The following is a 27,666-nucleotide window of genomic DNA, read 5'->3' on the forward strand; positions in this document are numbered from 1 at the left end:
CCAGGCTGGAGTGCAATGCTGCAATCTCGGCTCACCACAACCTCCGCCTCCCAGGTTCAAGCGATTCTTCTGCCTCAGCCTCCCAAGTAGCTGGGATTATAGGCATGTGCCACCATGCCCGACTAATTTTGTATTTTCAGTAGAGATGGGGTTTCTCCATGTTGGTCAGGCTGGTCTCAAACTCCTGACCTCAGGTGATCTACCCGCCTCAGGCTCCCAAAGTGCTGGGATTACAGGCATGAGCCCCCGCGCCTGGCCTATTTGATTATTTACATCATACAGCAAACAACAATGGAAAACAATGAAATAGCATGGAAGTGGACTAGAAGTATTTTCTCAAATGCAGGAGAAATGCTTTCAGTGTTGTTCTATCAGTGAGGGCTGGAGTGGGCAGGAGACACAAACATGGATGGACAGACACACACACACACACACACACCCCACCATCAGTGAGGACCAGAGTGGACAGGAGACAGACACAAATGGACACACACACACACACACACACACACACACACACACCCCCACCCCTAGAAGTAGGAGTGATGGCCCGGCGCGGTGGCTCATGCCTGTAATTCCAGCACTTTGGAGGCCGAGGCGGGTGGATCACGAGGTCAGGAGTTCAAGACCAGCCTGGCCAAGATGGTGAAACCCTGTCTCTACTAAAAATGCAAAAAATTAGCCAGGCGCTGTGGCTGGCGCCTATATTCCCAGTTACTCTGGAGGCTGAGGCAGGAGAATCGCTTGAACTCAGAGGGCAGAGGTTGCAGTGAGCTGAGATTGTGCCACTGCACTCCAGCCTGGGCGACAGAGTGAGACTCTGTCTCAGGGAGAAAAAAAAAAAGGAGTGATTTATCTAACTGTTGAGGTGAGACTGGAATAAGTAACTGAGCATGCATAGCTCAGGCTTCTCTCTTATCTTTTCTAGAAGAGCCTGTCTACAGAATGCACATGTTCTCTTTCTCTAGAAAGTGCTAGCAATAAAGCTGATATTATGATCTCCAACACTATGTCTTTTTGTTAGTCAGTTGTGAATCAAAAATTTTGGGGGTGGAAGGGGAAGGGAACACGATTATCTGTCCCCCTTAAAAATCCTGACAGAAGAGCTGGGTGTGGTGGCTCATGCCTGTAATCCCAACACTTTGGGAGGCCGAGGCGGGCAGATCACCTGAGGTCAGGAGTTCAAGACCAACATGGTGAAACCCCGTCTCTACTAAAAATACAAAATTAGTCCAGCATATGGCGCGCACCTGTAATCCCAGCTACTTGGGAGACTGAGGCAGGAGAATTGCTTGAACCTGGGAGGCAGAGGTTGCAATGAGCCAAGATCATGCCACTGTACTCCAGACTGGGATACACAGCAAGACTCCATCTGGGCAGGGTGGTCAGGTGGAATCCTGACAGAAGACAGTGGACCAAGATTCTCTCCCAGACTCCACCACTGACTCACTGAGACAGCTCAGAAGTAGCCTAAGTCCCAGGGTCTCCAAGGAGGAGTAAAGCCCTGAATCTACCCACCTGCAGGTTTCACATCTTACTCAAATACAGCACAGAAATTAAGTTGGAGAAGAGGAAGAGATGATCAGATCCACAATTTAGCATCCTAGCAGATTTTATGGGACTAGAAGTAGGAAGAAACTTCTATTTCCTCAACATTTGAGCAAGAACATTTCCCAATCCGGAGAAACCTGGTAGGTTCCCGGAGGTTGGCACAGCACTGGGGGGTGGGTGTCAGTGTGGAGTCTCTGAGACTGCCAGGGGACAGATGGAGGATGGAGAGAATTATGCAAATCATAGTAGTCCTGTTCCTGAACCGAGAAATACATTACCATCCTGAGTTCTCCAGTAAGTTCCGCAAAATCGTCTGTGGCACTGAGCAGTTATAATAGCCCATGCCAATATATGATCTCCAGATCTGGTTTTTGCTTGAAATGGCATGCAGAGTTGCAAGGATTTCATTTTCACCTGATTGTGGGAAAAAGAGAAATGTTACAGAGAGAAGATGTCTCAGAAAGAAGCTCTAATTACAGTTTAAAATCCTCACTTTGTTTGAATATTTATGAGAGAATAACTATATGGAAAACGTTAAGAGTCTTCCATCCAACCATCACTAAGTACTGTATGCGATATCTCAAAAAAAAAAAAATTCCCAAACAACACTCAATTTCTCCTCAAGGTTGGTCCCTCGTCATTGTTTTGACTCTTCCTTATTCAGTTCTGTTTGCTAGAATTGCCCATTTTTACACTTGCCTCATTCCAGGCTTTTTCTGTTCCCTTTCTGTTTCTGCTGTATATACGCTAAATAAAAATTCTGTCTTACTCCCAGTAAAATACTGTGTTTTACCTTCTAAACTGCCTTATACTCTCTGGAAGTAGACACGGCTTCAGTCTAATTAACACATAACCTACATTTTCTCTAAAACTGTTCTACTCAGTTACACATTCCTCCTTTGTGTCACTGAAACGGCAACTTATAAAAAGGCCATCACCCAAAAATAGAAAATATCAGTTGTAATCAAAGACCCTCATGCAAAGCTGGGGACAGTGGCTCACACCTGTAATCCCAGAACTTTGAGAGGCTGAGGTGGGCGGATCGCTTGTGCTCAGGAGTTCAAGTCCAGCCTGGGCAACACGGTGAAACCCCGTCTCTACCAAAAATGCAAAAAATTAGCCAGGCGTGGTGGTTCGCACCTGTGGTCCGGGATTCTTGGGAGGCTGACGTGGGAGGATCACATGAGCCTGGGAGGTGGAGGTTGTAGTGAGCTAAGATGGCGCCACTGCACTCAAACCTGGGTGACAGAGTGAGACCCCCATCTCAAAAACAAAAACAAAAACAAAAACAAAACAAAAACAAAACACCCTCATGCAGTTTCTACCAGCATTCTCATGCAGGCGCTTTGGTAATTAAGAAGTATAAACGTACTTGGATGCAGGTGGGACCCTTTCTCGGGTCATTCGTATAATAACAAAATAATAGCATTTGATATTTATTGAACATTATTCTGCCAGGAATTGTACCATATGCTTTTCATGCGGCCTGGGACACTGAGGATTGAAGACAGTCATTTGGCCGGGGTCACACAACTTTAAATTAAAGGATTACTAATCCAGTCTCACACTTTAATCCATTGGACTAAATTGAGAGTTGCTACATGGACAGCTCTTACACTGAAGGGTACCCTTTTTTTTTTTTTTTTTTTTTTTTTTTGAGAGGGAGTCTTGCTCTGTCACCCAGGCTGGAGTGCAGTGGCTTGATCTTGGCTCACTGCAACCTCTGCCTCCCAGGTTCAAGTGATTCTTCTGCCTCAGCCTCCTGAGTAGGCGGGACTACAGGTGCACACCACCACACCCAACTAATTTTTGTATTTTTAGTAGAGACAGGGTTTCACCATATTGGCCAGGCTGGTCTCAAACTCCTGACCATGTGATCCACTCACCTCAGCCTCCCAAAGTGCTGGGATTACAGGCGTGAGCCACCGCGCCCAGCCACTGAAGGGTACTTTTTAGATACAAATGACATCATATGGTTCTTTATTTGCCTCTCCGCATAGAGATAGATTGTGTTACTAAAATTTAACTGGGATTTAACTACTTAGGCAAATGTCTGTCTCCTTTAAGATCTTCTTAGGGACTCAGTCACTTAACTCTGGGAAATGATTTATTTTATTGTTCCCTTATCAGAGAAAAATGTAGATACAGCAAAATCCAAGAGAGCAAACTGGCAAGAAGACACTTAACATGTTTTAACCCTACTGAACTCTATCTGAATATTATTTGCATCAATCTTTATCCTCAGGTAAAATACTTTCACCCTCCACCACACACACACACACACACACACATACACACACTCCCCACTCCACATGCTTTCCCAGGAAATAAATTCACAGGAGATATGGTACTTTGCCAGAGTAGAGTAAGAAAGAAAAGAGTGGATAGTCTTGAAGGTATTAATTCCATGAGTAATATAATCTAACTACCTTATGGAAGATGATCTTGCCTTCTTCCACTGAAAGTTTAGGAAATAAGTAAAAATGCAATAAACCCACATCTGAGAAGACAGGCAAGGACAGCATCCCTAGGAACAATCATGCAAGAAGTCCAGTCACCTCCCAAATAATCTTCTTAGGGGCAGAATGATTCAGACGCCCAGTAGGAGGAAAGATTAATTAGCGGTGCCTTGTAGGCGAGTCCAGCTTCAATTATGATCCTGTGCAGGGGGGACAGGTCCCTGTTCCACACCGGTCCAGCTCTCCAATGACAACAGCCTGTGAAGGGCTCTGTCTGTCAAACTGAGTTTAGCCTTTGGAAATCAAGCTGGAGAATATGATTCTTTTTACAATATAAGAAGATAATTCTACTGATGGTGTGGAAAGGTCACTGAGGGGAGACCCTGGCCCAGGGAGATACAGTAAGAGGCCAGCACTATAGTTCAGGAGAGAGATGGGTAAGAGGAGTGTTACGAGTTGAACTGTGTTCCCAAAAATGATACTTTCAAATCCTAACCCCATGGTACCTCTGACTACAACCTTACTTGAAAATAGGGTCTCCACTGATGTAATCAAGTTAAAATGAGATCATGCTGGATTAGGGTCAGCCCTAATCCAATGATTGGTGTCCTTATAAGAAGAGCAAAATTGGGACATGCAGACACACACGCAAGAAGAACGCCATATCTGATGGCAGCACAGGTTGGAGCAATGCATCCACAGGCCGAGGAGTGCCACGGACTGCTAGCAACCCCCAGAAGCTGGGAGAGAGGCAGGGAACTGATCCTCCTTCAGAGCTCCCAGAAAGGAGCCAACCCTGCCAACATCTTGATTTCTGACTACGGAACTGGGAGTGAACAGGCTCCTGTTGTTTTAAGCCACCTAGTTTGTGGTACTATAGTACATGGCAGCCACAGAAAACTAATAAAGAAACTATATCAGTCATTTTTAGGAGACATGGTAATACTCTTGGGCCCAGCTGACCAGTTAAAAAAGGCTCGGGTTGGCCGGGTGCAGTGGTTCACACCTGTAATCCCAGCACTTTGGGAGGCTGAGGCAGGAGGATCACTTGAGGTCAAGGAGTTCAAGACCAGCCTGGCCAACATGGTGAAACCCCGTCTCTACTAAAAACACAAAAATCAGCTGGGCCTGGTGGCGTGCGCCTGTAATCCCAGCTACTTCAGAGGCTGGAGCAGGAGAATTGCTTGAGCCCGGGAGGTAGAGGTTGCAGTCAGCCGAGATCACGCCAATGCACTCCAGCCTGGGCGACAGAGCGAGACACTGTCTCCAAAAAAACAAAAAAAGGCTCAGGTGAACTCCAGCACTTTGCCAGACACGGTTTCCCACGCATCATTAAGATTCTACTAGTGGAAGTAATCGACCCCCATAGTACCATTCTCTTTACTAACCAACATCATCCACTGGCGTAAGAGAGCTGGTGCTACGGTACTGGAATGTGTTGGAAGTCTGTGCAGAGGGGTGCAGCAACCTCTCCCACAGTCCCTCAGAGTGACGCGGCCAGAGGTCAAACCAGCAGGCCAAACCAGCACCACCAGTTATCTAGCCCAAAGATTTGCACTGATTGCTCTCTCACTTACATGGCCTGGCATGGGAAAGGAAAGCAGTATAGCCTTGCAGTCAGGTTGTTCCACAAGCAGCATGGCTGAGAGAACCAACTCAATGGCTGACTGTTAATTGGCTGCATACCTGGAGAAAACTAATGTAATAGTAGTTGAAATAATTAGAAATAGCTAAATGGACATTGGTGGGAGCCAAAAGGGTTATTTAAACCAACAGTCCCCATAGTGAGTGAAACTGCTAACGTAATTCTTCCAGTGCAGGACTCTCCTTCCTCATACCCAGCCCCAGGAGACAAAATAGGATTAGAGAGATAGGAATTTGGCTATTGTGCCAAGAGCCACAATCCCTAGTGAGGGACTGTAGCAAAAATCTAGCTCTCGCCCCGTATAGAGGTGCTCAAATGTGTTGTTTTGATTTTGCTTGTAGACTTTTGGAAGGTCTTTTTACCGTGGTTTTATTTTCCACTCCTGTGATAGTAGCCCTAGCTGTTAGGTGACTTCCCACTGATAGGAAAGGTGGGGTTAAAGTTGTATGGGTCTGCAGCAGAGGCCGCCTCCTGGGAAGGAGTAGATAGGCTCTCACCCAAAGGAAGGGGAATAGTAGGATCCACGTTTTCTGAAAAATGCACTTCAAGGACTCAGATTCAGGAAAGTCATGGAGGTGACAGAAGGCCTGGAGCTCGGGGCTAGAAGCTGAGAAGAATCCTAAACTAAACCAAACTCCAGATCGCTTCCCTCTGAGAACACAAAATGCCACCCCTCTGCCTGCCTTCAGCAAAAATCTGCACTGTCGCCCCATATAGAGGTGCTCAAATATGTTTAGATTTTGCTTGTAGACTTTTGGAGGTCTTTTTACTATGGTTTTATTTTCCACTCCTGTGATAGTAGCCCCAGCTGTTATGTTCATTCCCACTGATAGGAAAGGTGGGGTTAAAGTTTTACAGGTCAGCAGAGGCCACCTCCTGGGAAGGAGTAGATAGGATCTCACCCAAAGGAAGGGGGAGGCTAGGATCCCACGAAGGGGGTGGGGCACCACTCTAGTCCTGACAATTAGCTCCGGGAGACCAGTCAAGAAGCTCAATTGACTACAGAAGGAGCAGGATTGAAATAAAAGATAAAAAATAAAAAGAAGCAGCTCAATTGAACAGGAGTGTTGTGGAAGGTGAAAATGGTAGTTTATTTTTTCACTTGACAGAAGAAGGAACACAAGAACTAAGATGGTGCCTGCCACTGTGTTTCAAGATTGACCACTTTTATGCTGCTGGGTCTTTATAATTAATTGTTTTGTTCTTCATTTATACTAATTGGCCTTTTAAAAATTTCAAGTGTTTCATTCAAATGTGAAAATCATCAGAGCTACTATGGGGGATGGTGATGTCTGGAGTCCCTAGACTCTCAAGTAGAAGAGAGATTTGAATTTTCCTTTCACAAGAAAACCCGTTCCCTCATACCTCTCTGCAGAGCTGTCCAGGAGGTAATAGGTAAAGGTCAAGCCCCTTGTGAGAGAGCCCTGAGTACAGCCCAGTTCCCATCTCCCTCCCTTCAGTCTCCACCTGCCACTCAGGAAGTGTTCCTGCCCTGCCCCATGTCCTCAAACAGTTAAGGAAGAGAAGATGTCACATTAGACCAGCCAGGAACCCACTGGCCCGATCCACATGAGTTCCGGGTCTCCAGATACAAATCAGCATCCTGCAGAGCAGCCACTGATGTCTTACACACTTGAATCAAACACCTGAAAAATTTAAAAGGCAAACTAGTGGGCCGGGTGCAGTAGCTCATGCCTGCAATCCCAGCACTTTGGGAGGCCGAGGCAGGTGGATCACAAGGTCAGGAGATCAAGACCATCCTGGCTAACACAGTGAAACCCCACCTCTACTAAAAATATTTTAAAAATTAGCCAGGCGTGGTGGCAGGTGCCTGTAGTCCCAGCTACTCAGGAGGCTGAGGCAGGAGAACGGCATGAACCCGGGAGAGGGAGGTTACAGTGAGCCGAGATCGTGCCACTGCACTCCAACCTGGGCAACAGAGCAAGACTCCATCTAGGGAAAAAAAAAAAAAAAGGCAAACTAGTTTAAATAAAGAACAAAATATCTATAAGACCCAGAAGCATAAAAGATGTCAAACATGAGACAAAGAAGTTTCTAAGGCGATAAATATATACTCTAGTCTCTATAGGACTAGCCAAACTTCTCAAGGACCTGTGAACTCTGTCCCTATCCAGCTTGGGACTAATGAGTTTTCCTGGATTGGTTCTCATGATAGCCTGGTAGTTATGCCCAATTTTACCTTCTGTTGAGAACAAAGTGAGTTAATAGAATGAGCTGTCCCCTATACAACAAGTTAATGGACACTTTTGAGCCATTAAGGGCAAGTCCCTAGTCATGCTTCTTTCCATTCACTCATCCATCGCCCAACGCTACAAAATTTCCCAAGGAAAAATTCCCAGCTAGAAGCCAAGACTGTCTGTGACTTGATGAACAGAGGGGTAAGCTTACTGTGACAAAATCTAAGACCTCAGGCTTCCACAGCCACATATAATAAAAATAATTCCCCAAACATACAGCCTAGTTAGTGTCTGAATTGTTTCAAATGTTTGTTCACTGGCTGCCATTTCTCAGACCCACTCATGAAATGCCAGATCTGTAGGAGAGCCAGCCCAGTGTACCTAGAAGCCCAGAGTTTGAGTTACTTTGATGTCAAGACAGCAATAGATGCAGAGAAAAGGAGAGAAGACAGAAAAGTCCATGTTCAGAGATCTACCTGCTGAACCAACCTGAAATTGAACTTCACAGAATCCAGTCTTTAAGTCCAAATTAAGGGACATGATGATGTCTAAATAAAACCCCAAATCCTAACTAAGCACACAATTCACACCTCTTCTGCTGAAAAGAGCTCCCTTTCTAGAGGAAACTGTATGGGGTCCTTAAATCCCAAAGTGGCAGCCTTTTCCTCCTGCGTAGTAAAAGAAGCATTCTGAGAAATGATTGTGCCATCCAAACCTTGGGCAGCAGATGGGAAAGGGAAAAAGAAAACTAGATTTTCCCACCAGAGCAAAGCTCACAGCAGAGCACATTCCTCACACTTTTCCTTTCAACTGGACAAAACCAGCTTGCTCCTGTGCACAAGCCTAATTCCTGAACATGAACTAAAACGAAACTAACCAGCAGGGAAAGAGACCAAATGAGAAAGGGGGGCGTCCATTAAGAAATGACTGAAGGCCGGGGACAGTGGCTCACGCCTGTAATCCCAGCACTTTGGGAGGCTGAGGCAGAAGGATTGTTTGAGCCCAGGAGTGTAAGCCTGACCAACATAGTGAGACCTTGTCTCTACCAAAAAAAATCAAAGAATGAGGCAGGGGGATTGGTTGAGCCCAGGAGGTCAAGGCTGCAGTGAGCTGTGATTGCGCCAATGCACTCCCACCTGGGTGACAGAGTGAGACCCTGCCTAAAGAAAAAGAAACACTTGGAGACAAGACGTCATCTTCCAGATGCTTGCCTACAGCTATGCAGGGCAGCCAGCAACTGTGCATTATTTTGCACTCTCGGCCATGAAGGAATTCAGGCAATCCTTCAGGAACCTACACAGTAAGTTCTTTTCTTGCAGAATAAATGCCTGCTTCTGACCTTGTTTATTCTTCTGCCTCAGAGCATTGCATAATCTCCTGGTCCTAATGTACCAAGAACAGAGTTCAGTGGCCTCTAGGTATCACTTCCTAAGAACTGCAGGTAAGAACTTGCACTGCTGCTTCTCAGTATTTCGTCTTTACATCATTCCACATAAGAGCCTTGCTATAGCAACTCCCTTGCCATTGCGCCTAAAATAGCAACAGTTTTGCACTAACCAATGCACCAAATAAATGCTTTCCAATAGCAATAAGGTGATTTTGCTGTTAAATTTTCTTTTTTCTTTTTGAGATGAAGTCTTACTCTGTCGCCCAGGCTGGAATGCAATGGCACGATCTCGGCTCACTGCAACCTCCGCCTCCTGGGTTCAAGCGATTCTCCTGCCTCAGCCTCCTGAGTAGCTGGGATTAGAGGCGCCCGCCATCATGCCTAGCTAATTTTTGTATTTTTAGTGGACATGGGGTTTCAGCATATTGGACAGGCTGGTCTTGAACTCCTGACCTCAGGTGATCTGCCCGCCTCGGCCCCCAACAGCTGTTAAATTTTCAATACATTACTAGGACTAGGTTTTAATATCCTATTTATGTAAATTTCCACAAGAACTGGAAAAGTGTCATTAACATGGACAGTCAATCTGTATGAGTCAAGATACCTGCTACAACTAAACACACACACACATACACACATTGTTTCCCATCCTTAACCCCATTACCCCAAACACAAGCCTACAATTTCTTTTGGCCTCAATTATAAGGGAAAATGTTTTGGTTTTTGCTTCTTTGACAATCTAAAATTGCTATACCTAAAGTTTTACACTACATATACACATATACACATACAATATTATGTTATCATTTATATTTTTAAAATAATTATATATGCATATGTTTATATATTAGCAGAACATCTTTGCAATGATTCACAAGAAATTGATAATAAATAGAAGATAATAGATGTGGGAGGGAGGCTTGCTTTTCACTGTATATCTTTTTTTTTCCCTTTTTTTTAAGAGAGACAAGGTCCCGCGATGTTTCCCAGGCTGGTTTCAAATCCTGGCCTCAAGCAATCTTCCAGTCTCAGCCTCCCAAAGTGCTGGGATTACAGGCATGAGCCACGCCGCCTGGTCTCCCTGTAGATATTTTTGTGCTTTTGAGTTTTGAACAATGTGTCTATATTGTTTATTTGAAATTAACATTAAAATGTTGCATGTAGAATGAAATCCTCCTTGTAAAATACATGGGTATGTGGGTGTATACGCCATCAGTCCTGGGCTTCGGCAGGCCATCCACAAAGCATGGTTCTGGGGGGCCCAGCCAGCAGCACCTCACACACAGCAGCCACTAACTGCGTGAGAGCCTCCCTCACTCTTCGCCCTCCATGTGCTTGGCAAGACACTAGGAAAAGGTCTCCAAGGAAGTCATCAGGACTGAAAACCAACACACTCATATTTGAATTTGCCCAATGTCACCAATTTGAGAAAGGCCTTTCTCTGCTAGAGGGTAAGGGGAAAGCTGGGGCCAGAATGTGAGGACAGAGACTGCCTGGGCAGATTGTTCTTGCCAACATCTTTTTTTTTTTTTTTGGAGATGGAGTCTCGCTCTGTCGCCCAGGCTGGAGTGCAGTGGCCAGATCTCAGCTCACTGCAAGCTCCGCCTCCCGGGTTTACGCCATTCTCCTGCCTCAGCCTCCCGAGTAGCTGGGACTACAGGCGCCCGCCACCTCGCCCGGCTAGTTTTTTGTATTTTTTTAGTAGAGACGGGGTTTCACCGTGTTAGCCAGGATGGTCTTGATCTCCTGACCTCGTGATCCGCCCGTCTCGGCCTCCCAAAGTGCTGGGATTACAGGCTTGAGCCACCGCGCCCGGCCTTTGCCAACATCTTAATCCTTGGCTGTAAATCTGCGTAGGAACCATGGCATGGGGCTAGGTGTCAATCAAGATAAACAAACCATGAATGACAGCACAGCAGGACTTTCTCTTCTTTCTGAAGGGAATTCAGAATTTGGATGCAAATTCCATCTGCATGCTGAGCCTTTCCCCAACATCATCCAGTCATTTATAGCACTCCTTTCTCTCCCCTATAGCCACCTGGATCAAGCCCACTTACCCAGTCCATAGACCCAACTCCCTATTACTTGTCAAGTTTCCTCCCTGGGCAGAGGAGGGTTTCACTACCTAAGTCAGCTGAATCACAGAATGTGTTGAATCATTCCAGGAAGCCAAGCCAATCCATACACTCTGCACAGTGTACAGAGGAAACTGAACCTAAAATCCTTGCAGACCGGCAGAGCTGTGCCATGTGTGAGGATGTGGTCAGGGCAGCAGCACGCTGGCCCAACCTGGGGCTCTGAGTCTCCTTGCTCTAATCCTGCCAGGCTCTTCCCTGTCTTCTTGCTCAGCCAATTAATACCACATCTCCTTCAGTCCTTCATGACCCTCAGGGGTTACCACCCTCCTCAGGACATCTCCACTCAAAAGGAGCTGAGGCGTGTCCCATCTGTGTTTCTGATGACTCCATGGTTCCTTGTCTCTGTAGGAGTGAGCAGTCTCTGCAGCTATTCCTGATCACCCGAGAGATGCACAACTTCAAGACCCTACTAGCTGTAGCAAAGCAAAACAACATTCACAGTGGGGAGTGGGACAAGTGATGCCATGTCTGTTATTTTACTCCTTGAACTTGGATCATACTCCTTCCTGTGGGAGGCCCCTTTTCATTTAATCTACAAATGTTTTTTAAAGAAATGTACAGAGAAACATTGCAATTCATAGAATTTATCTGGAATACCAACTAACCTATGTAATGAGGCCAAATGCTGAGTTTGAAATGAGAATCAGTGGAAGTCCCAGAGGATTTGTTTTCTCTCTTTGCTGCCCCAAAGGTACATTGTCATGGCCTGCAGAGCAAGAACAAGAAGGGAAGGCTATGTCCTAAGAATCCAACTCAAACAATGTATGATGCTTGAGAAAAAGATAATTTTTTATAGATTAAAGGCATACGGGCCAGGCATGGTGGCTCATGCCTGTAATCCCAGCACTTTGGGAGGCTAAGCGGGGAGGATGGTTTGAACCCAGGAGTTTGAGACCAGTCTAGGCAACACAGCAAGACCCCCATCTCTACAAAATAAAATAAATTAGTCCATGTGGTGGCACATGCCTGTAGTCCAGTTACTTGGGAGGCTGAAGTGGGAGGATCTCTTGGGCCCAGGAGGTTGAGGCTGCAGTGAGCCATGATCATGCCACTGCACTCCAACCTCAGTGACAAAGTGAGACCCTGCCTCAAAAAAAAAAAAAAGGCATAGTGGGCCGGGTGCAGTGGCTCATGCCTGTAATCTCAGCACTTTGGGAGGCCGAGGCGGGTGGATCACAAGGTCAGGAGATCAAGACCATCCTGGCCAATATGGTGAAACCCCATGTCTGCTAAAAATACAAAAATTAGCTGGGCGCGGTGGCGCGTGCCTGTAATCCCAGCTACTCAGGAGGCTGAGGCAGGAGAATAGCTTGAACCAGGGAGTTGGAGGCTGCAGTGAGCCAAGATTGTGCCCCTGCACTCCAGCCTGGTGACAGAGCGAGACTCCGTCTCAAAAAAAAGGCATATGGAGAAATTTGTGGTCTAACCCAGAATCACACCAAGTGAATTGTAATCTTTTATAGTAAATGCTCGGAAAATACAGGTGAATCAACATGTTGCAATGAAAATTCACCTAAACTTCCACATACAGCTAGCTCAATATTCCCAGGAACTCACCCTTTACAGAATCATGATGATAAATAATGCACAAATTGTTCCCACATTTGGTTCAACTACGTCTCAAAGTGCATGAGCCTCAGAGAAACATTTATCAGTGGAAACCTGCAGCTATTAAGAAAGTTGTATAAAATAATGCAGTGTCGCCGGACGCGGTGGCTCACGCCTGTAATCCCAGCACTTTGGGAGGCCGAGGCGGGCGGATCACAAGGTCAGGAGATCGAGACTACGGTGAAACGCCGTCTCTACTAAAAATACAAAAAATTAGCTGGGCGCGGTGGCAGGCGCCTGTAGTCCCAGCTACTCGGGAGGCTGAGGCAGGAGAATGGCGTGAACCCGGGAGACGGAGCTTGCAGTGAGCCGAGATCGCGCCACTGCACTCCAGCCTGGGCGACAGCGTGAGACTCCGTCTCAAAAAAAAAAAAACAAAAAACAAAATAATGCAGTGTCTACAATAATTTCAGATTTTCCAAAATTTTATTTCTTCCTTGTTCAGTCAGTTAGCATGTTGATGATACAGGCATTGAGAATTCTTACTAAAATTCTCAGTTTGCATTTTTGTATAAATACTCTGGACTTACAAAAAGTAAAGCAAATTTGAGTCAAAATGAGATCAAAGTTATTCGTACATCATATAACTGACACTTGTTAAAACAAGGCACAGTGCTATTTAGCGGGGTGGGAAGAGGACATAAAGAATGGAAGTCACAACACAGATTCACCCACAGCAGCTCACGTCCCTGTTCTCTAGCACCCGCCCTCGTACAGCCTGGGCCCTCACTCCCAGCCTCCTGAGGCGGGTCACTGAGCTTTCAGGCAGAATGTGGGTGGGACTGCCCCACCTCTCTCTCAACCTCACTGAGCTGACTAACGGACCTTGAAGTCCTCCCCTTGGCTGAACTCAGTCACCACATTTCTCTGTTCCTACTTCCAGATCACTGACCGACGGTGGGGTGGAGGACACTCAAACAGGCCTTACAAATTCCCACCATTTAATCTCAGCAGACCCTGTCTGCAGGGCGATCGAGGGTCCTCACCACCCAGATGCTCTCAGCAGACCCTGCCTGCAGGCCGATCGAGGGTCCTCGCCACCCAGATGCACACAATAGCTCTTCTGAAATTCACTTTTCCCTAGTGCTCAATCTCAGCTTCCTGTCTCTCATGCAGAGAGATCGTCAGACCCTCAGACCCGTAGCCCCTCAACTCCTCCCACCTCGGAGGATCCTTATGTCTTTATGCAGACTTTCTTCCCTCTTCTGCCTAAGAAAGGTCCAGAATATGACACAGGGGTCCACAACTCACTGCCTGAAAATATATCCTCCTGCCTCTGATGACTTCATTTCAGACTGCCCTGCCTCTCTTCTTCTGCATGTTTCATTTCCCTATATCCTGGTTTCTGCTTTCTTCCCCACACTCCATCCCTGGGAAATTTCACTAATTCTCACGAATTTATTCAGAAAACTCACTAAATCTGCAACTCCATCTCTTCTCTTTCTGGATCTCTAGACTCTACTTTCCAACTCTTGCTTCAACTTTTCCAAATGCATATTCCACGAATATCTAAAACCCAATTCTGCTCAAGACCCAATCTCTCCTTCCTCTTCTCCCTGTTACCCCTCTGTTAATGAATGACATCAACATCACTACCCCATCTAGAAACTGACTGACACCTCACCTCCTGCCTCTCTGGATCAACCACCATGTCTACACAAAAACCATGCTCCTGGCCAGGCATGGTGGCTCACACCTATAATCCCAGCACTTGGGAGGCTGAGGAGGGTGGATCACCTGAGGTCAGGAGTTGGAGACCAGCCTGGTCAACACAGCAAAATTCCATCTCTACTGAAAATACAAAAATGAGCTAGGTGTGTAATTCTAGCTACTTGGGAGGCTGAGGCAGGACAATCGCTTGAACCTGGGAGGTGGAGGCTGCAGTGAGCTGGGATCGTGCCACTGTACTCCAGCCTGGGCAACAGAGTAAGACTCTGTCTCAAAAAGAAAAAAACAAACAAACCCAAAACCATGCTCCTCACGCCTCTAATTCCAGCACTTTGAGAGGCAGAGGCAGGCAGGTTGCTTGAGCTCAGAAGTTCAAGACCAGCCTGGGAAACATGGTGAAACTCTGTCTCTACAAAAAATACAAAATTTAGCCGGGCGTGGTGGCTCACACCAACAGTCCCAGCTACTAGGGAGGCTGAGGAGGGAGGATCGCTTGAGCCTGGGAGGCAGAGGTTGCAGTGAACCAAGATCATACCACTGCACTTGAGCCTGGGTGACATGGCCAGACCCTGTCTCAAAAAAACAAAAACAAAAAAACCGCCATGCTTCTCCTGGGCTGCCCCAAGCCAGTGACTAAGCTCTGCAGGAAAACTAATGCAGACTCATTCATTCTCTAGAGATATGAGACTCCTCCCACGGGCAGCTGTAGCTCCAGGACTCCATGTGGGCCTGATGGAAACTCTCTTAGATCTGCTCTGTACTGTAAGACTCTTTCTACCCGGTCTTCATTCTACTTCTCTCCCTTTCCACCAAAGTTAGACCTGCATTAGTTTGGAGGCTCCCCTGCCCTCTCCTGCTTCTACCCCCAGTGAAAATGTCTTGTGTATCTAACATCATTTTGGTGTCTGCTATCTGGTGGACCTGAACTAATGCACATTTACATCTCACATGTAAAGTCTCCAATAGTCTCCCAGTTGGTTTCACTGCCTCTGATCTCAGAGGCACTCTGCAAAACACAGGATCAATCCTTCCACTTCTCCCTATAGTAACTTTTCCTGTCTACCCATTACTTAGAGGGGGAAAAATAAATCCCTTTTGGCTCTGAGCCCTCCATATTGTGGCCCCACACCTTGTTTTCCATGTGCCTCTGCAATCTAACATTCTAACCACATGGTCTATTCACCATCCCTCAAACCACCATGTATTTCCACACTTTCATGCCTCTGCTCGTGCCATAACTTCAGACTAAGTCTCCATCCTATTCACAGATCCATCAAATTATTCAATATCTATTTCCTTATAAGTTATAACCTATAGCTGGGGATATCTTTATCGTCTTTTACCTCCTGACTTTTGTACACCAAGTGCCTAAAGCAGTATCTTATCTTCTACAACTGACTCTCAATAAGTGCAGAATGGAAGCAGATGGAGGAAGCTGTAGAAGGAGATTTGGCAATAGCAGCTTAATAACCCACTGATAACAAAGGTGATAGCAAACACCAATCCAAAAACCAAAAGCTGAGTAGTCTAGGGCACTTTATGTATGGGCAAATGGTCCTATGTACCATAAGAGTCCTCAAGAATAGCACTATATTTATAATACAGTATAACTGATTTCAGTTTGATAGCACTGAATACGTTTTGAGGTTAGAGTGAGTTATAGTCACACCACAGCACTCTAGTCTGGGTGACAGTGCAAGACTCTGTCTCTAAATAATAATAATAATAATAATATAATAATAATAATAGGATCTGGGCATGGTGGCTCACACTTATAATCCCAGCATGTTGGGAGACCAGAATGAGAGAATCACTTAAGCCCAGGAGCTTGAGACCAGCCTGGGCTTGAGACCCCCATCTTTACAAAAAATATTAAAAATTAGCTGGGTGTGGTGGTCCTCCTTGTGGTCTAAGCTACTTGGAAGGCTGAGGTAAGAGGATTGCCTGAGCCAGGGAGGTCGAGGTTGCACAGAGCTGTGATCATGCCACTGTAGTCAAGCCTGGGTGACATAGTAAGATACTGTCTCAAAGAAAATAAATAAAATTAAATGAAAATAAAAGATTTTAAAATAAAAAAGATAATAATGAATAGATGTTACACTACAGTTGTCTAAACCCCTAGAATGTACAACACCAAGACTGAATCCTAACACAAACAATCTTCACTTTGGGTGAGGCCAGGCGCAGTGGCTCACCTGTAATCCCAGCACTTTGGGAGGCCAAGGTGGGTGGATCACCTGAGGTCAGGAGTTCAAGACCAGCCTGGCCAACATGGTGAAACTCCCATCTCTACTAAAAATACAAAAATTAGCCAGGCCTGGTGGTTCATGCCTGTAGTCTCCGCTACTCGGGAGGCTGAGGCAGAAGAATCGCATGAACCCAGGAGGTGGAGGTTGCAGTGATCCAAGATCGCGCCTGCACCACTGCACTCCAGCCTGGGTGACAGAGTGAGACTCCATCTCAAAAAATAAATAAATAAATAAATAAAAACTTTGGGTGATAATGGTGCATTAACATAGGTTCAATTGTAGCAAATGCTCTGGTAGGCAATGCTGATAATGGGAGACTCCACGCTTGTGTGGGGGCAGTGGGTTTAATGGGAAATCTTTGTACGTTCACTCAGTTTTGCTATGAACCTAAAACTGCTCTAAAAAATAAAGTTGGTCGGGCAAGGTGGCTCACGCCTATGATCCTAGTATTTTGGGAGGTAGAATCGGAAGCGTTTCTTGAGCCTGGGAGTTTGAGACCAGCATGGGCAATACAGTAAGGCTGTCTCTAGAAAAAATACAAAAATTAGCTGGGCATGGTGGCATGCGCCTGTAGTCCCAGCTGCTTGGGAGGCTGAGGTGTGAGATCACTTGAATCCAGGAGGTTGAGGCTGCAGTGAGCTGTGATCGCACCACTGCACTCCAGCCTGGGCAACAGAGTGAGACACCGTCTCAAAAATAAAATTAAAAAACCCAAAATTGGCCGGGCACAGTGGCTCATGATTGTAATCCTAGCACTTTTAGGCTGAGGTGGACAGATCACTTGAGATCAGGAGTTCAAGGCCAGCCTGACCAACATGTTGAAACCCCATCTCAACTAAAAATACAAAAATTAGTTGGGCGTGGTGGTGGGTGCCTGTAAACCCAGCTACTCGGGAGGCTAAGGCAGGAGAATTACTTGAATCCAGGAGGCGGAGGTTGCAGTGAGCCGAGATGGAGCCATTGCACTCAAACCTGGGGGATAAGAGCGAGACTTCTCTCAAACAAACAAACAAAAAAGATGCTTTATTACTTTATCAAGATTGAGGGTTTAATTTTGTTTTGTTTTTTGTTTTTTGAGATGAAGCCTTATTCTGTCGCCCAGGCTGGAGTGCAGGGGCGCAATCATGGCTCACTGCAACCTTCTCTTCCCTGCAATCTCCACCTCCCAGGTTCAAGCGATTCTCCTGCCTCAGCCTCCTGAGCAGCTGGAACAACAGGCATGCACCAACACAGCCAGTTAATTTTTGTATTTTTAGTAGAGACAGGGTTTTGCCATGTTGCCCAGGCTGATGTTGAACTCCTGGCCTCAAGTGATCCACCCGCCTCAGCCTCCCAAAGTGCTAAGATTACAGGCATGAGCCACTGCGCCCAGCCAAGACTGAGATTTCTAGTTTGGGCTTCTAGTTTTAATAAGAAAGGAAAAACTGATCATAATTTATTTTAGGACTCAACACATTAAAAAAAATTTTTTTTTTCTTTTTTTTTTTTAAAGAGACAGGATGTTGCCCAGGCTGGTTTTGAACTACTCGGCTCAAGCAATGCACCCACCTTAGCCTCCCAAAGTGCTGAGATTACAGGTGTGAACCACCACACCTAGCCTCATCACTTTTAAAACAAATATTTTCACCCCTCCACTTTTACCATGATATACTTCAACATTTATCTGAATATCCCCCAAATAATTGATAGCATAATTATTTAAGATTCCATCAAGGACGATCCTGCAACAATACTCAAGTGCTTGCCGAATTATGTCTTGCACATTGCATTTTTCCACTTCCTTTTTCTCAGTGAAGGTACTGCCTTTCCTTGAGGTTTTTTTTTTTTTTTTTTTTGAGACGAGTTTATTATTGTTTATTCTAAGTAAGTAGGTTAGTTTCCTGGACAGGTGTGGGTGAAAGTTCTATTTTTAAATATGGTCTGGTAATTGCCCATTTGTATATGTAGTCCCTCACAGCAGAATCTGTTTTGTCTCTGTCCTAACATAAACAATCTGTCTACGTAATCCCAGGTTGCCATCCCTCAAATAACCATGTGTCGCCCAGGTTGGAGTGCAATGGCGCGACTTAGCTCACTGCAATCTCCACCTCCTGGTTTCAAGCGATTCTTCTGCCTCAGCCTCAGCGTTCCAAGTAGCTGGGATTACAGGCATGCGCCACTACGCCCAGCTAATTTTTGTATTTTTAGTAGAGACAGGGCTTCACCATGTTGGTCAGGCTGGTTTTGAACTCCTGACCTCAGGTGATCCACCCACGTCACCCTCCCAAAGTGCTGGGATTACAGGTGTGAGCCACTGGGCCCAGCTTCATCTTTGCTTCTTTACATTGAGAAGATATATTCCAACTCCTAACTCTGTCTTTCCGTCCCATTTCACATCATTTCTGGACACTCATGACATTTTACCCACAGCTCTCATGGCACCTGGAACTTTTTAACTGTCTGACCTATTTATATTAAGAAGGTGAGATGTAAGCTCCTTAGAGACAGTGACTATGTTTATTCAAATGTATATCCTTACTGGGCGCGGAGGCTCATGCCTATAATCCCAGCACTTTGGGAGGCTGAGGCAGGCAGATCACGAAGTCAGGAGTTTTAGACCAGCCTGACCAACATAGTGAAACCCTGTCTCTACTAAAAATATAAAAATTAGCTGAGCATGGTGGTGTGCACCTGTAGTCTCAGCTACTCGGGAGGCTGAGGCAGGAGAATCACTTGAACCCAGGAGACAGAGATTGTGGTGAGCCAAGACTGTGCCACTGCACTCCAGACTGGGCAACAGAGCGAGACTCTGTCTCAAAAAAAAAAAAAAAAAAAAAGGGGATATCCTCAGAGTGTCTTCCAATAGTAATCGGTAAACGTTTAACAATTTAGGCAACAGGGTGACTGTCCAAGGTTATCAGTCAAGTATCTGCCTATTGAAAATTAATGACAAAAATATAAGGGCAAAGCAGATTCTGCTGTGAGGGACTACATATACCACACCATATTTAAAAATAGAACTTTCACCCACACCTGTCCAGGAAACTAACCCACTTACTTAGAATAAACAATCCAGGAAGCCAGCCTGCTACAAATTAGACTTACAGAGAAAGCCAGATTGCTATCTCTAGTGACAATCCAGGAAACCGAACAATAACTTCCATAACAATTGGCCCCAAATGGCCAGAACTTGATTAATAACTGATAGCTTCCCTAATTTTTGTCCCACTTCCAACATAGGACCAACCAGGCGAAGCCAAATATGTACCCATAACCAATCATATCAGATGCCCGACTTCTAGTTAACCCTCAGACAGCTTCCCTTGTAAACAACCTCCAATCAGAACATACCTAAAGCCTTTCCTTTTTTCCACAATAAAGCTTTCCTCTCCTCTGTCAAAATGGAAGTCTGACTCCCTTGCTGCAGCAAGTTCATTATAGCCTTTGTTTCTCTCATTTAGCTAGTCTTTACTGCCACAGTCGTTTAATGGAAATTTATTAGAATCATCCTAAAAAAGAAATCATAATTCCTATAAGTTGGGAACTGATGAGCCAGGAATGGCCAAAGGAAAGCCTTGTCACAGACTGCAGGCAGGAGTCTGTGCAATGGGAATGGACCTGGCAATGGGCATCATCTGGCTAAAGACAAGTCGTGGCCTCGGACTGGGGAACAGCTGCCCCGGCCTAGTTGCCCCTGGGGTCAGCTCAGGAGAGTGCACAACCCAATGAGGGTGACAAAGCCAACACCTGCAGCTGCATTACACAATGCTCCCTCCCTCCACTCACTGCCCTCCATTAACCATTTAGTAGAAATCACTCTGGAACATTCAGCTGGCACAAGTCCACCATTCTGACAACTCATCTCCTCAGCTCTAGTTGAATAATGTGAACATTGGAGGGTTTAGTTTCTCCTCTCTCTTCCACAAGCAATGTGCAATTTTGTGTAAACTTTAATCCCTGCAGTTTATCTAAGATTAGTTCAGTCTAGTTCAGTCTAGTTACCTTGAGATGAATTCACTGAAAAGACTACACAGCCAGGCATACCACAGCTAAAAGTAACTGGCTTTGGTCATAAAGTAATTTTTAACTTTGAATTAATTATAAAATGAATACCTACACTGCAGAAAATTCCAAAACTGCAAAGTAATTAAGGGAAAGCTAAAACCACTAATAAGGGCACCATTCAGAGAAACCAGTGTTCCCAGTGACACATATCCTTCTAGTCTTTTGTTGTTGTTGAGTGCGTGTGGTTGGGGAATGGGGGATTCACTTGAACAGGATAGGATTTTGAACTGAATAGCTTTGCTTGTTTCTCTGAATAATGACTTACTTAACAGCCAGTTCATGATCAAAGTATTTTTTCAAGGCACTTCCTGAATTGTCCAAGAAGAGGGGGAGCATCCTTTATGACTGATGAATCACCCATCCTTCCCTGGTTCTGTCCGGCCATTCTGTCCTATACATGTTAATCCCACTACCTCCAGCACCCTCCCCCAGATTTATCTAGCAGAGCATCACTGCTCATTCTTCAGTATTGCACTTCCGTGACCCCTTCCCTCGCCCTGGCAGCAGGCCTGAGTGTTCCCACATCTGTGCTGCCAGGAAGCTGCTACAATTCTGCTGAGGCAGTTGGCATATGGCAGCATGCTTCTAGTGCAACTGGGTTTGTGCACATCTGTAAACTGGACATTCCAGGTGAGTCAGGACAGAAGTTTTCCACTTTGTACACCCACAACCTTACAAAGGACAAAATGAAGAGAGAGCAAAGTAGTGGATGGAGTGTGGACAGTGGAGCTGGGCTGCCTGGATTTGAATTCGGCCTCCACCACTTACCAGTTATGACCTTGGGCAAGTCATGCATCATCTGAATGTGGTTTCTTCATTTTTAAAACAGAAGTATTAATGGTATTTTCCTCATAGGATTGTAATATACATTAATACACGAGAGCATGTTAAAGAGTGTCCAGTACATGGTAAGCATTACGCAAATGTCTGAGATTACTGAGTTATGTGTAATAAGTAACCCAAGTATTTCCTAACTGATTACAACCCTCACAATCTTTACTCTGCAATGAGGACATTTAACACTCCTATAACTAGCTCTCACTACAGCTTTCTCTGTACATGGCAAACAAATATTTAATCCAGAATTCCTCTGACTACACTAGAACACAGGCATTCACATGAAACCAAGTTTGAGTAATGGTGCTCCACTATTAAATGGAAATGCTACTACCAGAACTTACATGCACCGATTTGCTCTCCCTACCTGGAGAATATTCATTCACCATGAAACGCTCACACCTCAGAGTCAAAATTCCTCCTTTGCAGGTGCATCCTCCTCCATTCTCCCAACACCCCAGCTCACTATTCCAAGAAGCAAGCTTTATTGGAGAACTGGTCCATTTCAGGGAATGGGGGGACTTCTGATTGTGCAATATTTTCTGGGTGAATCATCCCAAACGAGATGGAATGAGCCCAAAATGTCACAGAAGCTACTAGGTTTAAAGTTTATATGGCATGGGCGTGGTGGCTCACGCCTGTAAACCCAGCACTTTGGGAGGCCAAGGCGGGTGGATCACCTGAGGTCAGGAGTTGACCAGCCTGGTCAATATGGAGAAATCCCATCTCTACTAAAAATACAAAAAATTAGCCAGGAGTGGTGGTGTACGTCTGTAATCCCAGCTACTCAGGAGGCTGAGGTAGGAGAATAGCTTGAACCAGGGAGACAGAGGTTGTAGTGAGCTGAGATCATGCCACTGCACTCCAGCCTGGGCAACCGAACAAGAATCCATTTCAAAAAATAAAAAATAAAAAAATAAAGTTTATACTCAAGTTGCAAATTACTTTTCAGGAGCCCGCTTCCACAGTGAAGAATCAGAATCCCTTGATGTTCAAATTATTCAGCTGGAACCAAGAACTAAACTAAAAAAGGACACACAACTTCGCCATGTTTCCCAGGCTCTAATGCTCTGAAAAGAACATTTTATTTTAGAGTATATATATTATAAAAATAGCTAACCTAAACCTTCCCTGACTTTGAAAATCTCAGGAAGCGATTCACTTGTTCAAATATTCACCTAAAATATCCTGCTTTAAAGATACACAACTTTTCACTCTTCACACATCAAATGAATTAGGATTCTGATTTTCTCTTCTTTTCTTTCTTTCATTCTTTTTTTTTTTTTTTTTTTTTTTTTTGAGACAGGGTCTCATTCTATTACTCAGGCTGAAGTGCAGTGAAGCCATTTTGGCTCACTGCAACCTCCACTGCCCGACTCAAGTGTTCCTCCCACATTAGCCTCCAGAGTAGCTGGGAAGACAGGTGCACACCACCACGCCTGGCTGATTTTTGTATTTTTTGTAGAGATGGGGTCTCCCCACGTTGCCCAAGCTGGTCTCAAACTGCTGGCCTCAAGCAATCCACCTACCTAGACCTCCCAAAATGCTGAGATTATAGGCGTGAGCCACCATGCCCAGCCAGGATTCTGATTTTCTAAAATGGAAATAGATAAGGCTCCTTCCAGCTATCCGTACATCCCAATTAGTTCAATGCAACAAAACATGCAGCTTTTCTTCAATGACCATCAGATTGGAAACCAACAAAGGCAGCAGCCCTCAGCATAGCCTAAGCAGCCAACCTGAAGCAGATAGACTCCATACCTCAAATGTCCACCTTCACACAAAATAAAGCAAATAAAGCTTGCCATCTGCAGGCTATATCCTTTCTATCACAGCAACAAAATAAAACAGCTGCTGTCTCTTCATTTTACTCTAGAAGAAAAAGAGGTAAGTATCTCCATGATTGAAAGTGAGATAACCAGATGAGATTTTTTTTTTTTTTTTGAGACGGAGTCTGTCTCTGTCTGCCCAGGCTGGAGTGCAGTGGCCGGATCTCAGCTCACTGCAAGCTCCGCTTCCCGGGTTTACGCCATTCTCCTGCCTCAGCCTCCCGAGTAGCTGGGACTATAGGCGCTCGCCACCTCACCCGGCTAGTTTTTTGTATTTTTTTAGTAGAGATGGGGTTTCACCGTGTTAGCCAGGATAGTCTCGATCTCCTGACCTCGTGATCCGCCCGTCTCGGCCTCCCAAAGTGCTGGGATTACAGGCTTGAGCCACCGCGCCCGGCCCCCAGATGAGATTTTTTTTAAGAGCTCTGCCTGTGCCCTTGACTTATAGATTGTCTTCCCACCCCATGCAAGTCAAATACCCACATAAAAATACCTGTGAAAAGCAATCTTGGACCATTAAAAATATTTTAAACCTAAAATAAAATTCTAAGAAACTCTATGACTAAACTGACCTTTCTTAACCAAATGTAAATCTTACTTGCGTGTTTTTCTAGAAAAACCATTTGGGGTTGGGCACAGTGACTCGCGCCTGTAATCCTAGCACTTTGGGTGGCCGAGGCGGACGGATTGCCTGAGGTCAGGAGTTCGAGACCAGCCTGGCCAACATGAAGAAACCCTGTCTCTACTAAAAATATAAAAATGAGCCTGGTGTGGTGGTGCGCCCCGGTAATCCCAGCTAGTCCAGAGGCTGAGGCAGGAGAATTGCTTGAACCGGGGAGGCGGAGGTTACAGTGAGCGGAGATCAAGCCACAGCGCTCCAGCCTGGGCGACAGAGACTCTGCCTTAAAAAAAAAAAAAAAGAGGCCGGGCGCGGTGGCTCAAGCCTGTAATCCCAGCACTTTGGGAGGCCGAGACGGGCGGATCACGAGGTCAGGAGATCGAGACCATCCTGGCTAACACGGTGAAACCTCGTCTCTACTAAAAATACAAAAAAACTAGCCGGGCGAGGTGGCGGGCGCCTGTAGTCCCAGCTGCTTGGGAGGCTGAGGCAGGAGAATGGCGTAAACCCGGGAGGCGGAGCTTGCAGTGAGCTGAGATCCGGCCACTGCACTCCAGCCTGGGCGGCAGAGCCAGACTCCGTCTCAACAAAAAAAAAAAAAAAGAGAGAGAGAAAAAGGAAAGAAAAGTAAAACCATTCGGACTCGGAAAGTACTGCTGCCTTTCAGTTGGTAAATAATAAAATTTGGACGTGAGATAAGAAAACAACTGGAAACTACTGCGATCTAAAGAAGCGTGGGGGAGGGAGGCCAGATGTCTGGTCACTTCCCCAGTTGCACAACCTTAGGCAATTCCTAGATCCTTTGAGTCTATCCAGATCTGCGCAGGTGATGACACCTCTCAACCCAAAGTATGAGAGCACCCTGACCGGTGACAGGGTGCCTAGGAAGTGGGGAATCTGCTACAAAACGCAGGGGAACCTGCGGGGGCCCTAGGATAAAGATCAAGAACCGCACAACATCGACTCCCTCCTAACACAAAACTGTCTGCTCCAAGAACCAAATATCCCACCCTCTGACGGTTCCGGAGGTACCCGCCACTGTTTTATTTTCATCCATACATTCCCAGTCCTGAGCAATCCTAACCCCAGAGCTGGATCTTCAGGAAACCACAAAAGGCAAACAGGCCAGAATAAGCCGAGTCCAAGGGAGCCCTCCCGGCCACTTACAAACAGGGTCTTCCATTTTCAAGGGTCTTTTCAAACGGATGTTGGCAGGAACCGTCTTCTCGATCAATTCATCAATGCTCTAAAATTAAAACGCAAGGCAGAGGAAAGCGCCTCTGAGTTAAAAGAGTCACCTCTGTGTTTTGCAACTACAAAGGCTTGTGGGAACCTCATTTAAATCGCCTAATTAGGGTTCTTTTTAAAGAGAAAAGGAAAACTTTGAGCAAGCCAGAATGACTTGGAGGAAAGAAAATCATGAAGCGGGGTGGAGATTCCGCCACTGGGGGTTGGATTTCAATTGCAACCGGAGCTAACCGGTAAGCCCACTCTTAACCAGGGGGTCTTCCTCCTCTTGCAAAGTTAAGGTTCATCCACAGGGCTACATGGCCTGGGGGTGGTTTAAAAAAGTACACTTTTGAGGCACGAAGACTGGGTGCAGGAGAAGGTAAGCAGTTAAGACGTGAGAAGGCACAAGGACCAAAGGCACGAATTCGCTTCCACGCCACGGCCCGGGACCCAGGGTGCGGGGACCACGCGGAGCGCAGCAGAGCTCAGGGCAGGAGCCGGGAGGCCGCGCAGGCAGAACCCGGGCGGGGCGGAGGGGAGGCCGCGGAGGGCCGGGTGGAGGTCCTTACCGCCAGCCCCAAGGTCTGCAGCATCTCCCTCTGGTCTTTGTCCCCAGGGCCGATGTGTCTCCGAGCGAAGTCGTCGTGTCTGGGCAGAAGGCGCTCCAGGAGGCGCGAGGCCCCAGCCGCGGCGCTGTCCCCGCCGCCACTGCTGCTGTCCCGGCCCCGCGGCGCCCAGCAGGGCCCCGATCCCTCAGCCAGGCGGCGGCCGCCCCCGACCCCGCGGCCCACGCGCAGCCCCCACGCCCTGGCACAGGACTGCATGGCCGCGGCCACAGTCCCCTGCCCCGGCCCGAAAGGTTCAGCCGCGTTCTCGGCCCCTTTCCTGGCCTGGGTCCCCCGGTTGGCTGCTGCGTCCGGCCTGGAGCCCCTTTCGCTGGACCGCCGGCCGGACAGATGGATGGACGCTCGCGGGCAATGAATGGGCGCTGCGCTCAACGAAGACACTCGCGCAAAGTTGTGGCTCCACCCAAGGCACCTGCTCCGCACACTTTAAGCGGCGCCCTGGAGGCGGGAGGTGGGTTGGGGCCAGGAAGCCTTGGCCAATGAAAGTAGACAGAGGGGACGGGGCGGAACAGTTCCCGCCCCCGCCCCCTCTCCCTACCCTCTTCCCAGCCCTTCCGTAGAGTCCCGCTTTCCCTGGACCGGAGGCTGCCATCTCCAGTCCTGCCCACTCCGACGCTGGCTGGTGCCTGGGCCCGGGACGCTCCGTACGCCCCCTGCCAGGGTGTGGAGCCGCAATGGTGCAGGATCAGGTGGGACAGCCCAAAGATTCCAGGCCAAGTTCCTGGGGGACTCCGTGGAGATGGAAGACGATTCTCGAAGCTCTCCATTTCCTTAATTTTGAGGTATCTTTCCCTGTCATGTTTCATCTCAGGGAAATTAATATGGGCAGATGGCGGTTCTTTTATCTTTGCGGGAGCGTGATCAAGTTACTCAACCTCTCAGAGCTTCAGTTTTCTCATCTCAACAGAGCTGGATGGGATTTTAAAAAGAGATTATATGTACACGGAAAGCACTTGAAAGTAGATTTGAACACCCTCTGTATATATATGTTTTCTCTTCTCTTCTCTTTTCTCTTCCTTCTCTCTCTCTCTTCCCCCGCCCCCATATGTAACGCTATGGCTCACGCCTGTCATCGCGACAATTTCGGAAACCCACGCGGTAGGATAGCTTGAGCCCAGGAGTTCGAGATCAGCTTGGGCAACATTGTGAAACCATGTCTCTACAAAAAATACAAAAATTGGTCGGGCGTTGTTGCGTGCGCCTGAAGTCCCAGCTACTCTGGAGGCTTAGGTGGGAGGATTGCTTGAGTCCGGGAGTTTCAGGCTGCAGTGAGATCTGATCGCACCACTGCACTCCAGCCTGGGCCACAGAACGAGACTCAGGAAAAAAAAAAAAAGGAGAGAGTGTGTGTGTGTGTGTGTGTATACACACATATATATACTGATATATACTGTATATACATATATGTGTGTGTGTAAAAGTACAAAGGATATTTTGTTGTTGTTGTTTTTGAGACGGAATCTCGCTCTGTCGCCCAGGCTGGAGTGCAGTGGCGTGATCTGGGCTCACTGCAACCTCCACCTCCCGGGTTCAAGCGATCGTCCTACCTCAGGCTCCTGAGCTCCTGAGTAGCTGGGA

The 27,666-nt window shown here is 46.5% G+C and overlaps 1 protein-coding gene across 2 annotated transcripts in view; it reads right to left on the reverse strand.

The window, feature by feature from the left end:
- Positions 1 to 26,563, reverse strand: part of GLDC (glycine decarboxylase) — a 117,675-nt gene extending 91,112 nt beyond the window's left edge. For both annotated transcript variants that reach the window (XM_031654223.1, XM_031654222.1), the window contains exons 1-3: positions 26,032 to 26,563; positions 25,400 to 25,478; positions 1,830 to 1,965 (exon numbers count right to left, since the gene is read on the reverse strand). In XM_031654223.1, coding sequence (XP_031510083.1) covers positions 1,830 to 1,965; positions 25,400 to 25,478; positions 26,032 to 26,286 — 470 coding nt within the window. In that variant the 5' untranslated portion in view covers positions 26,287 to 26,563. The remainder of the gene's footprint in view (positions 1 to 1,829; positions 1,966 to 25,399; positions 25,479 to 26,031) is intronic.
- Between the last annotated feature and the right edge of the window lie 1,103 nt (positions 26,564 to 27,666).

The sequence above is a fragment of the Papio anubis genome, chromosome 13, assembly GCF_008728515.1.
Source record: "Papio anubis isolate 15944 chromosome 13, Panubis1.0, whole genome shotgun sequence".
Classification (NCBI taxonomy): Eukaryota; Metazoa; Chordata; class Mammalia; order Primates; family Cercopithecidae; genus Papio; species Papio anubis.